At 35.9% G+C, this 16,999-nt stretch overlaps 1 protein-coding gene across 7 annotated transcripts in view; it reads right to left on the bottom strand.

The window, feature by feature from the left end:
* The window catches only part of farp2 (FERM, RhoGEF and pleckstrin domain protein 2), a 90,586-nt gene that overhangs the window by 27,949 nt on the left and 45,638 nt on the right, over positions 1-16,999 (bottom strand). For all 7 annotated transcript variants that reach the window (XM_009302421.4, XM_021477117.3, XM_068221972.2 and 4 more), the window contains exons 5-13: positions 16,763-16,841; positions 14,413-14,510; positions 13,829-13,943; positions 9,618-9,765; positions 9,191-9,286; positions 7,060-7,223; positions 5,581-5,649; positions 5,395-5,452; positions 5,082-5,298 (exon numbers count right to left, since the gene is read on the bottom strand). In XM_009302421.4, coding sequence (XP_009300696.1) covers positions 5,082-5,298; positions 5,395-5,452; positions 5,581-5,649; positions 7,060-7,223; positions 9,191-9,286; positions 9,618-9,765; positions 13,829-13,943; positions 14,413-14,510; positions 16,763-16,841 — 1,044 coding nt within the window. The remainder of the gene's footprint in view (positions 1-5,081; positions 5,299-5,394; positions 5,453-5,580; positions 5,650-7,059; positions 7,224-9,190; positions 9,287-9,617; positions 9,766-13,828; positions 13,944-14,412; positions 14,511-16,762; positions 16,842-16,999) is intronic.

Genomic DNA, 16,999 nt, shown 5'->3' with positions numbered 1-16,999 from the left:
TTTTGTCTACTGAAGAAAGTGTTATTTGTTTTATTTCGGCTAGAATAAAAATAGTTTTTAATTTTTTTTTAACCACCATTTTAAGGAAAAAATTATTAGCTCCTTATTAATTATTAAGCTATATTTGTTTTTGATAGTCTACAGAACAACCCATCGTTATACAATAACTTGCCTTAATACCCTAAGCAGCCGAGTTAACTTAATTAACCTAGTTAAGCCTTTAAACCTCACTTACAGCTGTATAGAAGTGTCTTGAAAAATATCTAGTCAAGTATTATTTATTTTCATCATGGCAAAGATAAAGTAAATCAGTTATTAGAAATCAGTTATAAAAAAAAAAAAATCTCTCCGTTAAACAGAAATTGGGGGAAAAAATGAACAGGGCGGGCGAAAAATTCAGGGCATAATTCTAACTTCAACTGTGCACGCACGCACGCACGCACGCACGCACCCACACCCACACCCACACCCACACACACACACACACACACACACACACACACACACACACACACACACACACACACACACACACACACACACACAACCAGTTAAAAGTTTGGGATCAGTAGGATTTTTAAAGATAAGCTTCTCCTGCTCACCAAGGCTGCATTTATTTAATAAAAAATACAGTACAAATTGTAAAATAGTGAAATGTTATTGCACTATAAAATAACTTTTCAAAAGTAGTTTATCATTTAATTTAATCATTTATTCAAGACATTTTAAAAATATTTTTTCAGCTTCATCACTCCAGTCTTCAGATTTAAATGATCCTTCGGAAATCACTTTAATATAAATTTTTAATTTTGTTATTGTTATTATCATTATTAGTAATATCATTATTAATGGTAATGGTAATAAAAGTAATAATGACTGAAGTAATAACTTTATGTGAAACTACATACAATGAGAAAGCAGTTATTTAACATTTTAAAACATATTTGACAATTTAACTCTTTTTTTATTTTTATTTAATAAATACCAGCTTGATGAACAGAATAATAAAAAAAACATGAAAAAACAAAACAAAACCAGACTCCAAACTTTTGACCGGTACTGTATATATAAAAACAAATCTATATGCAGGAAAAACAAAACAACCTAATTTACTAAATTAATTGCTTCAAGTGATAAAAAATAAACTTTTACTCTATATATATCAGTTTATAAAGTAGAATTGGCAACACTTATTAATAGTAACGGACAATACAAAAGAGGAGGTCAAAGGTCATTGTGTCCATGATGGGCGATGGTGTGAAGAAAGCACTGTTAGATGGACGGCCAAATGGTGCCTTGCCCAGAGTTTAAGAGCAGCCCAGGCCTGCCCTCGCTTGTGGGAGTAGAGAGAGGCTCCAGTTATAATTAAACACCAATATTAAATGGGACGTGTTTTGTTTGCTCTCAAAATGACAATGAGAATGAATGGTCTCATGGTTAATACTACATGGCTGCTGTACATAAAAATGCTTCAGTTTTGAACAGTGTATTTGGCTAATGTATGTTTGAACCTCTACTAGACTTGGAGATGGAGATCCATTTTAATCAATAAATGAGACTGCCAAAGAAATGGAAAAAGACAGAAGTGCCTGAATCACACAGTGAAGCAAAGCAGAGACATATGGAAGGACAATAAATGGGATTTCAAGAAAGGGAAGAAGAAATAACATCAATATAAAGACCAAACTTCACCGACTGAGCTCCTAGAACTCAATGTACTCATGGCACTCAGACAGTGTTAGTCACTCCAGACCCCAGAAGAGAAACCAGAGGCATTCGTGTGGTCTGGATGTCAGACAAACACCCAACTGAACTGCACTGAGCTGATTTTGCCTATTAAGGCAATCTGTAAGGATATTTAGCAGGAGTGCCATCCATTTGAATGGATTAGGTGAGGCAATTAAAAAAAATTAAACCTTAATTAATCCAAATCATACCTTGAAAGAGACACCCAAAGGTAATAAGCACAGACAAAAGACTCAGGAATTAGCCTAAGTGCTCTGAAAGCGAATCAAAGTGCTCCAACACATAGTACTAATAGAATAAATCATTGCAAGAACATAGCCAGAAGAAGATTGACAAAAATGACAAACTAAAAAAATAAAAATACTTCACTGAATTAGAATACCTGAATCGCTGAATCATGCAGGCGAGGCTAACTTAAAAAAAGATTCACCGATTTAATATAAAAGGCACAAACAATAGCTTCACAAATTAAGACTTTTACTACATTCATAAAAAAAAAGAAATGTGCCAGAACTGGTCGTACGGTTACATAATATTATTGTAACAGGGACAATTTGTGATGATGGTTCCTCTTATGTGCATTCAACTATGCATGAGGTTAGTATTCATTCAAGCTCTGTATTACATTCACCATCTTAGCAGTGGTATTGACAGCACACAGTAATGCTAAACCACATACATTCTTTAACAAAAAAAGTTAAAAGCTACTACTTTTGGGTCACGTTTTTTAACCCGATACCCTAATTTAGCAAATGTGGTCAAAAGACGTTTTCTTACAAGAGATTAAGTGTTTACATGTATGCAGCAAATTTCATTCGGAGTAAAAAAAATATTATTTTGTGCCAGTAAACACAGCCAATTTGTGATTTTAAAAGCAAAGCGCAGCCAAAAAACATCCCGCATACACACAACAAGCAATCTGTGTCAGTGGATGTCTGTAAAAGTAGCATACTTTCCAATCGTAGTGGAATTGTGATCATTCCCAAAAGTTTACCAGCAGAGGGCAGAGTGGAGCAAACATTTGTGAAGTAAAAAAAAAAAAAAAAAGGCTCAAATTGGCTCTTGACAGGAATGGCCATTTTTTCCACTGCCAATTTAAAACTCCAGCCCTGAGTAAAGTTGCTCACTACTGAAAAAGACTTTTATTTTGATGTACCTTCATACATAGACGTGTCAGTTTTCCTTGTTTGTATTCATTGAATGAATTTTCCCTCTTTGGACAGTTGAATTCAGTGGTTGAATGCAAATTAATCTTGAAAGCACTTTAGGACGCAATAACCTCAAAAGATGTCTAGTAATAATTATACAAAAGAAATATTGCATAGCATACAAGTATATTAAATCAAATCTTTGCAAAGCTTATACTGTATTGATTTCCTTTTGATTACATGTCAATATTCAAAAATATTAACTTACTAATAGCTGAATTATTTAATTTTTACAGACTAATACTTCATTAAAATGTTTACTTTGTTTGAACTAAAATTAAACGTTCACTTTGAGCTGAATGGATCTTTCCCTGACCCAGATTGTTTCTCTACATGAAAATGTTTTTATTTGTGCGGTAGAAATGTAATGCATACAGCCAGTCTCATCTCTCCTTTATCCTGATGGATGAACAGCGTAATGCAAAAACACTTTTTAAGCTTAAAATACATTTAAAAATATATAGTTTTATATGAAAAAAGTTGCAGAAATTCACAATTTTATGTGACGAAGGCATTCACTTTCACCCTTTACAGGGCCACAGCGCCACTTTATCTTGCAGCCATCTATCCAATGGTGATTAAACATCAAATAAAAACAAAAAAGGACTATATAATCTGGAAAAAAATTAAATAAATCGCTCTACCCTACAGAATACGAAAAATTAAAAAAGAAAAGAATGAATAAACACCATAGAGAAAGGGATAGAAAGTACACTGAAAAGGCCATTTAAGGAAAAAAGTGGTAGATTGAAGCACCAACAGGAAGTGCTGAAACTATAAGCACTAATTACAGTGCTGAGGATAATTGAGTACACCCCATTTTCAAAATATCAATATTTTTAACTAAATGTTTCCTTTTTTTTGCTTCTCTTGTTTTTTCCTGATTTTTAAATTTGTATTTAATATTTTTCTATAACATAAATTTGGGTGTACTAGTTTTTGGACCGTTATCGTAAGATATTTTTAAATAAGCTTCAGACTTGGCTTCAGTACTGACTAATCTAATGTATATGCGCAAATATAATGTTGTATATCTTCCTATTAAAAATATGAAGTTAAAAGATAGATTTGTGAGGGGTGTACTTATATATGCTGAGCACTGTATATTAGGATGAGCTGGTGAATTAAGTGCTTGGTCATTTTATGGATTTAAAACTCATGTCTAAAAAAACAACAACAAAAAAAAAACAACAACTGATGTTTAAATGCGGTTGTGCTACATTTTGAGATGAGCTGAGCCTTGTTGGGACTCCCCAATACCTAGAGCCCTGAGATTTTGGCATTCTAACAGGAAGCTGTCTAAATCTGCCCCACTCACTAATGGGTTGCTAAAGAAGAGGTTTTGGTCTGTAGCCAGACCTCCATCCGAACCCCAGTCAGAGTCGGAATCGGAGCTGCCGTCAGCAGAGCCCTCTGTGGTTGTGGGAGGGTAACTTAACTGCTCCAGCTGCTCCACCAGATCATTGAACTGCATGGCTGAGCTATCTTCAGAACGCACCGAATATGCAGGGAAGTTGACCATCGAGCTGGCCTCGGAGAGGTTTTCCGAACCAGGAAGACGCAAGGAGGAAGAGGAGTCTGGTCCTCCAAAGCCGAGCGAAAGCGAGTCACCGACAGAACCAAGTGGAAGGTTATCTAGAGAGCTACACTCGGAGCGGTTATTAACTAGAGAGCTGGTCTCTGATCGGCCGAAGGCACTTTCTGAAAATCTGTTAGCATTGCCATTAAGGTCTTCAAGACCGAGAGCAAACGTACCGGACTGTACAGGGATTCTCTCACCGTATTCAAATCTCTCAGGACTCTCTTCCTCAAACCCATAACAGTAGGCCTCAGCACCACCAGCATAAAAAGAGATTTCAGTGGGATCGTCATCGATGTACTCTTCGCTAACATGCAGCTGTGTGCAGGGCATCGGGATCTGATAGGAAGGCTGTCGAACACGCATTAATTCAGCCTCGAACGCTTCAGGAGTGAGGAAACCCTTCTGCACCCCGCCAATCACGCCACCCACCCCTACTTGCTCGCTATCCTCATTGCCATTTTGGGAGGGTCGTACACTAGAGGAACTACTCTCTACACACACAAACGAGGGGCTGCAGTTTCCTGCTGCCGGGATATGAGTGGCACCTGGGAAGGCGTAGGTGGATTGGGAGTTGGTCTTGATGGGGTCCTGCTTCATTGGGCTGGGGGCTCTGAGAGGCTGGTGCTGCGTCTGATGAAGATGCAAAAGCTGGTTTGGGGTCTCGGCCCTCATAGAAACGCTGGGGGCATGCAGAGACTGGAAGGAGGCGGTGATGGAGGAAGGAGGTATGTGAGTCCTCAGGCTGTCGTTAAAAGACAGATTCTGAAACGAATGGGAAAAGTAAATAAAGAGGATGAAAAGGTCAGTTATTATTGTTATTATTGGTATTAGTTGGGTTGGATCTTAAACTCTGCTGACCTGTTTTGGCACATCAGAAGCCAAGGAACGCGTCGACATGCGAATCTTACTGTTTCTCCTGTAAAAATAGAATAATCAATACTAAGATGCACAACATGCAGAGAAATGCACCATCAAAATAAGAGGCTTAAAAAGGTCAATTATAGAGAATTAAACTAGTTTCTTGTGAGACTTCAAAAGTTTTACCTCTGGTAAGGAGTTCTTCTCAACCCGCTGTCCCTCACATACTCAACAAGCTGTTTCTGTGTCCTCCCACTGTTAAATATAAATTGAAATATAAGGTTTTATGACAAATCAAGTCAAACAGATCTAGCACAAATACATAGAGGTGGAAGGTTAAAAACAACAAAACAACAGCCTTTATTAATCAAATGTGTCATGGTTTATAACATTTGATTTAAGGTTCTTTCACTCTTGGTTCAATTGCCTGGACCGAACCCAAGTTCGATTGTCCCCCCTTGCCACCTTCTCAATTGGTTTGTGTTCACACTGTCTTTATTCCTTCTGGTATGTTTGCGTCATCAAGCTGCTGTTGTGTGTACAGCTGTTGCTAGATGATGGCCACGAAAGAAAATCGCAAAAATGGAAAGACGTCTGCACATCGCGGTCATTCTGCTTTAACCTTTAATCTTTTGGTTTTGGACATACATAAAGCGACTCGAGCTCATCTGCCGCAGAACTTTAATAAATTAATTCAGAACAGCACGTGATGTCCGCAGAAGCTGTTTTTGAGGAGACAAGCAGATGTTATCACTTTGCTTGCCCTGGCTCAGTCCTGCAAGTCACCAAGGTACAGCACATGATACACACACACACAAACATGAATGAATGACTGAATGAATGAATGAATGTTATGAAAACGATAGTTTGTTGTACAGTTGGCTGTTCACTTCAGTTATTTTGTACGATTGCATTCATACCAGAAGTGATCCGGACCAGAGTTCACGCGAACTGTACCCCAGACCACCTCCTTCAGGCGGACTCTGGTATGGTTCACGGGTGCGAGTTTAGAAGACCACGTTCACACTAGCTAAACTTACCGAACTTTGAAATCAAACTAAAAACTATTTAAAATCTGCATTCTGAGGGTTCAAAAATACTCAAAAAATCATGTTTGATGCTACTACAAACATATAGAGCTTTCAGATATTTACAGTTGGAAATTATCAGCATGTATTCATGAAACATAATCTTCACTTAACATTGTAATTTGCTTTTTGCATAAAAGTAAAATTCGCTAATTTGATCCCTTTAAATGTATTTTGGCTATTGTGATTGCCGGTACAATATATAACTGGTTTTGTGATTCAGGGTCACATACTGTGTACATATTGTAAATTCAGCAGAAATAATCTATTTTAAGAGCACATTACTCAATTTACAATGAACCATTATACATAACTAAAAAACTTATTTTGTGACCAAACCTGCAGTACCTGTTTGGTAAGCAACTCTAGGAAAATGTGAATGATTAATTGAAATCAGCTCATATGAATCTGATCATACTTTCCGGACTGTATGCTTCTTTTTGCTTACAACCCTTGTTTTTGCTTTTAATTACAAAAACAATATGACTAGAATATGATGCATGATATAACATTTTCATTTTAATTCTGCCACACCATTTTTAAATCCGCCCGAGTCTAAATATTCACAAAATAGCACCTGTATCTGAAGGAGGATCCTCTGCTGAAGAAAATGGCTTTGGATTTGGGCTGGGGCTGGTCTAGTAGCCGAAAAAACGAATGATGCTCCACACAGTTCTTCCAGAAGATCTTACATTGATCTCGACTGCCCATTAGAAATTCCAGTGTATCCTGATGAGGACCCTGAGGAACGAAAGGCTGATCAGTCACTGAGAAAAAGACTGATCTTAAGAACTTCCATCTCGGATGAAAGGCAACATGAGGAAACATATGGTCCTGATTGTCAGCACCCAATGTAAGTGATCCAGACAGAATAACAAACGTCACTTGGAATAAATTTAAAATGTTTACATTGGGTAACGGATGGCCCCATCACTCCAAGCTCCAAAGCTTGAAAACATTACTTCTACATTTTATTATGTGTCAAATCTCTATTAAATCTGTACATCCCAAGAGTCCTCAGACTGATTTCACTATGCTGTACTATATTACCCCAAATATGTGTGTTTTGGTAGAGGTTGAGATTGACGTCATAAGTAAGATTTCTCTAGGATCAAACTGCATCTAAGTTGTAATATTGACTATACTGTCTTTTTTGAGGTATGTAAAAGTTTGTACAAGTTCATATAATGATATTAGATAACAATATGTTGGTGCTGGGCCAAAATTAAATCACATGCAAAAAAAACTTTGTTTTGACAGAATATATGTGTCTACTGTATATTTATTACACATTATTATGCATATGAAACAATATATTTGAAAAACGTTTATTCATATTTTGATATAAAATATACATGTATATGATACAAAATATATATCAATTTATAAATCTATGTAACAAAATTGTTTTGCATAGTTTTATTTCTATAGAATCCATAACAAACATAACACACACATAACGGGCCCTATCATACACCCGGCGCAATAAGGCCCAAGGTGTGTTTGATGTGATTTGTTGCTATTTTTGGGCCAGCGCAACCCAATTTTCACGTTTTGCACCACATGGTTTAAATAGCAAATCCATTTTCTCCATTTCGTGGACTCATGGGTCTTCAGGTCTAGGAGGTGTGTTAAGGCACATTGTTGGTGTGTTTCTATTTTGAGAAACTGAAATAGACTGCACCACTGACCAACTGAAAGCTGATCTAAAGTCCTGCACAGAGCACGTTAGTCTGAACGCTATACTTAGAGAACATCAATTAACAAATATCTTTATACATGAAAAAAAAAAATTAAAGGAATAAAATGTTACAAAAATGACTATATAGTACAATATCCACATGCCTTCTTCATGTCGGGGGGCTTTTTTCAGTTTATTCATGACAATTTACATTCATATAATATTATTATTAGCAGTATTATTTATTGTATACACATTTATATTTGTAATAAAACAAATTATAAATTATAAAAACAAGTTTAGATTTGTCCATCTGTCGGGTTTTGAAGACGTATGCATCACCATATGGAGCACAAGAATAGGACTCGTCTTTGGATGTAACTCAGTTTTCTGACCACACTTTTTACAAATTTACAAATTTTTGCACTTGACAAACTAAATTAAATATGTAGGCTAATGGATGTCGTCAGTGGACTGCGTACAACACCTCTTACTTATCCACAAAAGTAAAGGAGTAAAGTAAAGAGTAAAATTAAAGTAAAGAGGATGAATGGAGGAGGCTCGTTCTTTATCCTGGCACAGATGGTCTCTGTTCAAACATTTTCTCACTTGTGAAGCGTTCAGTTTTTCCACCTACAAAGTCTGCCATGTAAATAGCAAATGTGCCATGATGCGTCGCAACTTATTCTTAAAGGGAAGGGGAGATGACTATATTTTTCAGTCCTTAAAATAGCAAAAGTGGATTTGAAGACACCCTAAATGCTATTGCGTCATGCGCTTTAGACTTTGCGTCTAGATCATTAAAATAGAGCCCCTTATGTCAAAAAAACTTTTACTTGATATATACTTATATATATATACTTATATATATACTTATATATACTTATATATATATATATATATATACTTATATATACTTATATATATATATATATATATATATATATATATATATATATATATATATATATATATATATATATATATATATATATATATATATATATACTTTAAATTGCATACTCACATGAACTTCTGGGTGCAGTTTAATTAGAAACCTTTTCCTTTTGAAGCTCAGCTTCCTAATCTTGGACCAGTTAAAGGTGTTGATTTTGGTGTGGCCCTGAAAAAAATGGGAGATGGATAAATGTAAACACATCTCTTACTGCATTACAGTATCTCTAGTTAAAGGGATAGTTCATTCATTTGTACAAATGTATTGCCTTCCATAATATTTTTATTTTTTCAACTGTGGAAGTCAATGGTTACAGCTATCTTCAAAATAAGTTTGTGTTTCAAGCAGTGTGTGTGTTTAGCAGAAGAAATAAACTCAAAAAGATCTGAAACTTGTAAAGTGTGTGTAAATGATGACAGCTTTTATTTTTAGATGAACTATCCCTTGATGTATTAATAACATATTTTTTAGATCTCTACGACAGTAAAATTGCATGTACCTGAAAGACCTGCAGGCCCATGTGTGCTACAGCCAGGTTGATCTTGGTTCCTTCTCGGTCAGCGGCAGGATGAAAGCGGACCCCAAACATTTCCAGTTTGCGAGCGATCTCCAGAACCTGGAAATCTGACTCTGCTGGGGTCTGACCACTACAGGCAAAAGCGCAAGAAAAACAATATATTAAACAAGTGAACCATATTACCACAGCAAAAAGAAATGAAAGGAAATTATGGAGTGGCAAAACATATTTAGCAGCCTAAAATAACATTCTACAGCAGACATGTCCAACTTTTACCATGTTTTAAAAGACAAAGCGTTTCATGTAATTTTGTTATAATGGCTTTCATTAAAGAATATATTATTCATTCAAAAGTTTGGGGTCGGTAAGACTTAATGATGTTTGACACACTACAATAAAAAACATCATTGCAATTAATAAAAAAGTGCATGCTGATATATAACAATAGCATGTACTTATATGCAACATATCTCACAGAATCTGTATTCTTTCTAGGTAAAAAGTGGGGTCTTGGAAAACATATTTCAGTAATGCTGTGAAGTGTTCTGGCTAATCATGGGCATATGTTGGAGCAGTGCCAGATCATCAGCGTACTCTAATTTTGCTCATCCTTTAAGCCGTTCAATCTGCTTAAGCCCCTCCCCTTCCCTTGTGGCCGTATGGCTAATAAAGAGCCTTGAGCCACTGGATTACAAACACAGCCACAGACATGGCCGAGCAGCAATACTCCTCTCACACCCAAAGCCTCAGATTAAACACACCGGAACTGCATCATTACGAGACAGAGGCACAAGGCTGATACGACAAGCCTGTCTCTTCAATTGTTCTGCTAGAGGGTTTGATTTTCAGTTGGTAAAAAAAATAATAATACGATATTACATTTTTCTAAATATTTTTTTGGAGGTCTTCAACAAACCAAGCCATTCTCAAAATTTAGACAAATAATAAAATAAATGTATCTCATAATACACTGAACACTACATCTTTGCCTATTGTGAAGAGTGTCTGAAATGGTTTGTTTATGGATCTAATTAATTACATGTCTAAGTCTATTGTGATTGGTCTACCTCTTAACACAGGTTTTCAGGGAGCAGATACACATACCTATATTTGAATTTCAGCTTCAAAAGCTTCCTTATTTTTTGTATAGACAGATTTGAACATAAACACCATGTCCTAACTACACATGATGTGATTGTGTCATAATAAGGTATCTTTTTCATGTTAAAAGCAGTTTGTCTGTCTGCAACAGCAACAGTTTTATTTTAGAAACAGTTTCTATTTCTGCAATGTCACAGAATAAACATCAGCACAAACTACTATGACAAGGATTACCTCAGGTACTGATTATGTGCTTTAGTCAGGGTTAAATTACATTAATGTGAAAACAATTTTACGTGAAATTTATTGCCATACTTAAAGTGGAAGCAGATAGTTCACATCAGATTTAAAAAATTAATCAGCTAGCAAGCATATTTTAAAAATGAACTGTGACTCGGTACAAACCAGCAAATATCAGTCACTTAGCATAAACTTCAGATTATAAACCTTACAAATTTGTTAACGTGGCAGTGAAGCAGTTAGTCAAGTTTACATTATTTTGTAAACTGATTTCTAATATAATGAAATATATGAAACAACCTTGATTAATGAAACCATTTTGCAGGAAACTGCATGTTTTATGCATAGTTTTTAGAGCAAGGGTGCTGCCATATTGGAATATCACTTTGTCTGACTTTAGGGGGTTGGTTCTGTTCCCTCAGCTGAACAGATACAGTGGAAGTAATGGACTGAACACATAGACTCCAAAGCCTAATTTAACCCAATGCCTAAAGTTGTGGGTTTAAAGCCTGGTTTATACTTCTGCGTCAAGTGACCGGCGTGACCCACGGTGCATGCAACGTGCGTAGCTGCACATTTATACTTCTGCGCGCTGTCTCTGTTGGTCTGAATTAACACTTCCGAAACGCTAGTGGGCAGTGAGGTGTTAATGTTCCTCAGTGTCAAGTTTCTTCTCTGCTATTTTGCTTTTCCTGAACACTTCCTGGATGTACAAGTGGCTCAAACTTGCTCATTTTGAGGCAGGAACTGGCGGACGAGCAACAACTTTAACTATGAGGTAAACACAAAACAAAACTTTCCATCAGGAGCTCCTTCACGGGACTCCACTCTTGTAAACAATCGCTCCATTGGACTCGCGTCCAGCTCGCGCCATTCGCGCAGCTCTCGGTCCCGCCCAGACTTGTCAGCGCTACCAAGCCGACCAATCACAGAGAGGTGCACGTCAGCGACGCCGACGGACACGGGGAAGGGCTATGCGTCAGCGCCGTAGCATACGCCGGCGTTTGACGCAGAAGTATAAATCAGCCTTAAAGCTGGTGCAAATACATGCATCATTTGTGTGTATTTATTCTATTTTTATTTTTATTATTTCCCTTTTAATTACCGAGTGTTTGATGCGCTTTGGTAACTCTCTGTATTAAGCTGCCTGACTTGTTTTCAATGAGGTCCGGTGCCAATGTAAAGGGGGTTGGTACTTTTCACTTCCGTCACTTTCCACCACTACAGCTGCTCACTTCTTTTCATGCTCAAAACAAACTAAGATCGACGTTCTAATCACACAGCAGTTTTTCTACGTCCTTCATACATCTTGGGAGATTGAGTTGATCGAATTGTAAAGGCAATATGTCTTGTCATGTACTTTAGACATTGCAAAATTTGAATGTGAATCCTCTCGTCAGGCAGAGCTACACAAGCATGAGAAAGTGGACCAAAGCACATCAAACGAAAGGTAAAAATACGTAAACGTAAAAAACTTTTTGCATATATTCGTCGTGCTGCATATTTTTACAACTTTCATGCAAATTTATAACAAAACAAAGGCTATAACATCACTGCCTCCTTTTATTTTCATTAAAAATATGAAACATACCCTCACATACCATCAGTCAATATACAGAATGTACGTGATTACATTAATTATTAACTTATCTTTGCACTCAGCCAAAATACGTTACCTGAGAACAAGTAATCGATTCAAAAGACCAAAGTCGGGGAATATGTTGTTAGAAATGAACAACAAGCCAAATAGCTTGTTCCTGGAATCTTGTCAAGTCACTTGTAGTTAAGACACAGTGTAAAAGCAGCTGTGTTTCCTCTGTCAAGCCTGTTAGTACGTGCCCAGTCCAGTCGTGTTTAGGGCCTAATTGGCCTTCAATTCAATTCCCCCTTTATGGGACCAATGGGCAGGAGTTTTTGGCCCGCTGATTACCATGGGCCAAAGCAGGCCAGTTAGGTCTTGACAAGGGGTCATTTATGGCAGGAGATAAGCTCGAAAGACACTTTACAAATCTGTAAAACAGCTATTTTAAATCTCAAACAGCAATTTGAATAATATTATACAATGGATAATAATGGAAAATAAGGGCACTTAAAAATTTACTGAAGAAAACGCAGGTGCTAGATGAATTGTTCTATTGCTAGTTTGCATGAAATTCATTCTCTATAATTTCTGAAGATATTCATACCCATAGATAATCTATATAACCTTATATGTAAATTTCCAGAGGGGTTTTAGCCTTTCAAAAAGTATTCCAGAGCTATTTAAATGTAACAAAATATGCCCAACGCTTAACAGGAGTAAAAGTTTAATGTGTTGCTTCACTATTCCAATTCTAGTAATTCTTTACTTAACACAAAGACTGTCCATGCAGAGCTTGTAGACAGATCATCCATCCTATATTAATGTCCAATAGTCTCTGTGAGGTCTTATAACAACATCTTTCCAAAGTTCAATCATAGAGAGAAACTGCAGTCCACCTTTAACTACCTCTAAATCCCTTAAACTGCCACACACAACAGTCACTTACACACTATTAGATCTCCTCTCACCAAATAAACTCAGCACCAAATGGAAACAGACTGTCATTCAAGATATCTAAGGGAGTCTGTATTTAAAGTTCAGTTAGATGTTCCGCTTGAAAAAAAAAGATGTTTCTCATTCCGCACAAATGCTTCCAAATAAACTGGACATGACAAAGATAAACGTATTTTTGTGCCATAAATTCTCTGAGCTGATTCCCTGTGGTTAGCTCGGTAAATTTTACAAATGCAAAGCCTGACCGAGTCTGTGATAAATTTAAGAGAACAATGCACAAGCCTAGAGAATCGGGCCAAAACATCAAATGTCTTACGTGTGTCTACGGTGGAGCTCCATGATCTTTTCTTGCACATGTTCCTGACACGGCAGCAATTTATTCATCTTAAGAAACTCTCTGTCTGCCAAGTCATCATAGTCACCGATCTCAGCTGTTTGAGGAAGAAGAAAAACCAAAAAAAAAAAAGACCAAAATATAATTTCAATTATATACACATGTAAACACTCAAACATATATGGACACATGTATACATGGACACATGTCTAATAAATAATATTTTAGTATAGATATTTACACAAAACATTACTATATTAATATTTAACTGTATTTTCTAATCAAATAAATGAACCCTTGGTGACCAAAAGAACACTCCAAATCCTACGTACCCCAAACAGAGAACAAATCTTTACAATTGGGCAGTATACATACAATATTCTTGCAATATAAAAAAGGTTAAATCACCTAATGCTTATTGCTCCATTTGTAAAGTCACTTAATGTATGAATTCCATTGTAATGCAATTAAAAACTTATTATTAGATCGGGAAAGAAATAAGCCAATGAAAGCAGAGACAATACACAATAACTAACTGTTACACCAACTGATCTCAAATGACATACATTGCACCAAATGAGAGGCAAGCAGGGCAGCAGTGTTTTCTGTACAGCTCAGTCGGCCATCTAATAGATCCCTCTTTATCTGCAGAGAAAACAAGTACCTGGAGAAAAAGCATATCATTAGAGGATTAGAACAGTTCTGTTCAAAACATGGTGCTGTTGTGCTTTGCATAATATTAAAATTGTCCAAGCTTGAATGTCCTTTTCACAAATTTAAAAGCCATAAGGAGATCAATGTTGGATAATTTACCTAAGAATTTGAAAATAACCGAAAAGAGAGCATGCAGTCTAACACCTATTATTTGAAGAGGTCATTTTGTAGACAAAGCTCTTGAAATGAACATTTTCCAGGCATGTTTGTTTTAATTAAGAGGTACAGCTTGGTGGCTGCCAGCTAACAAGCGGGAAATAAATAAAATGGCACTGAAAAACAGCCTAACCGTAGAAAAAGCTTGTAAAACATGATACGGTAAACAATCGTTTCCTTTTGATACATGGATGCTAACATTTACTGTGAAAAAAAAGTCTTTCACATTTTTATGACTTGAACACAAAATATATAATGCTGACTGACTTTCAATATCTGGCATAGATCTTTTAAAATTCCATGATATTCCAGAAAATCAATGACTCGTGTGAACCCTGCATTTCTTCCTCCACATTTAGCAATGTCAGTACAATATTGTTAGATGCAAGGTTTGAGAGTGCACATCATCATTACCATAGTTGCAATCAACAAGCTTATATATGTATTAGATAAAATCTAAATGTACCCAACGGGAAAATAACCAGCATAGTTTTATGTCAGACACAATATTTTGCACATACCTTTAGTATTTTTTTTAACCTGGAAAGTACACTTGTAAGTACACTTAGGCTATACAGAATAATTGAGGGCCTTCACCTCAGTGACTGAAACCACTTGCAGTTTTCTGCTTGCCTTATTTTTTAAATCCCTTTTAAAACCACCCTAAGGCTGATGTTGAGGACAGCGAGAGGATAATTGAGAAAAAACAGAGGCATTGAACAGGGGAACAAAATCCCTATCATAAAACAGGGGAACAAAGATGAGAACCAAAATAAATGATGAAGTGATTTAAAGAGTTTGAAAAGTCATGATAATATAAAGCGCTTGTTATTGCACTTTTTTGTTGTTGTCGATACAAGCAATTGGTGCCAAATTGTCACAAACTCGAAAATAAAGGTAATTAAATAGCACACATCATTTATAAGCTATTTATTACACAGCTGTCTGGAATACTCGATTGTGATTGGTCAGTCTGGACAATCAAAGATTTGTTATTCCCAAATAACAACCGCTAAATAACACAGGCTCATTCGGGAACTTCAAATCACCTTGACCATTATTGAATACATTAATACAGTTCCTGTACATCTATGCATATTCATATATCTGCTTGTCTAGCTCGCCATATTTTTTGACAGTTTTTGACCGTTTGGTACAATTTTGTGAATGAAGAATACAGAGGTTTGTATATTTTTAATTCAAATGAGCATTTTTGACAGTTTGGCACCATCTTGTTACTAAATACTGCGCAGGTTATTGTACGTTTCATCAGCTTCACTCGGACGGTTTCGTTTCGGTCAGCTTTGTGTTTAATAAACAATTATTAAGTTATTGAGATTCAGAATATATTTTGTGTAAAATTTTTATGTTTTGTGGCAAGTAGTCCTGAAATAAGCAGAATAAAATACATCCAGGATGGTTGTTTTTACAGAATAAAGCTCTTCAGATTTACAACAAAATTGTAATTTATTCTGTGAAAACAACCTTATTTTTCTACATTAATCGTCGGTTAAGTCAATTTATGATGAACTTGTCATCACAATCATTACAATATTAAGCAAAGATCATGTTCCAGCAAAACACTTTTCCAAAAAATAAAACTATTTTTTTTCCTAGGCTCCAATATTTAGATTTATTTTAAACCCTTATAGAGATTTCAAAATAGTTGAATCTCAGCCAAATACATTCCTACCTGAACAAACCATACAGCATTTGAAAGCATATTTATTTTAATTAATTATAAAAATTTACCTTTATGGTTTATGCTTAATAGTAACATAACATTATGTGCTACACTCAAAATATTACACAAACGGTAAACACTGGCACCAGAAATATGCAAATAGGTATGTTAACCCAATGTTTAGGAATGAATTGTGTAAAATGGCAGCTAATGAACAGCCGAGATTAATAGTTAACTCCAGGTAAACTATCAGTAATATGAAATGTAAGGCAAGATTACCCTGGATTATGTTTAGAAGGACCAAGAGTTTAACTATTTTAAATATGAAGTCAGGTGTAGATGGCAATTTCTGAGCATCTTACCGAGTAAACTCCTCCTGCAGCTGACCAGGATCTGGAGGAAAAAACTTTACTGACAGCCGAAAGAGTGTGTTCATTGGCCCTGTGGATGATAAGAATAAAAAATATGTATTCAAACACCCACCTAACCTGTTACTTGAGAAAACGTAGACGCCATTAACTTTTTTAAAAACCAGCCATTAAATTGTATATATATCATTTCAGCTTAAAAAAGGCAGGAAAAATAGGTGAAATGTATAT

The sequence above is a fragment of the Danio rerio genome, chromosome 6, assembly GCF_049306965.1.
Source record: "Danio rerio strain Tuebingen ecotype United States chromosome 6, GRCz12tu, whole genome shotgun sequence".
Taxonomy (NCBI): Eukaryota; Metazoa; Chordata; class Actinopteri; order Cypriniformes; family Danionidae; genus Danio; species Danio rerio.
The sequence above is the reverse complement of the archived record's forward strand: the minus strand, read 5'-3'. Positions and strand labels throughout refer to the sequence as shown.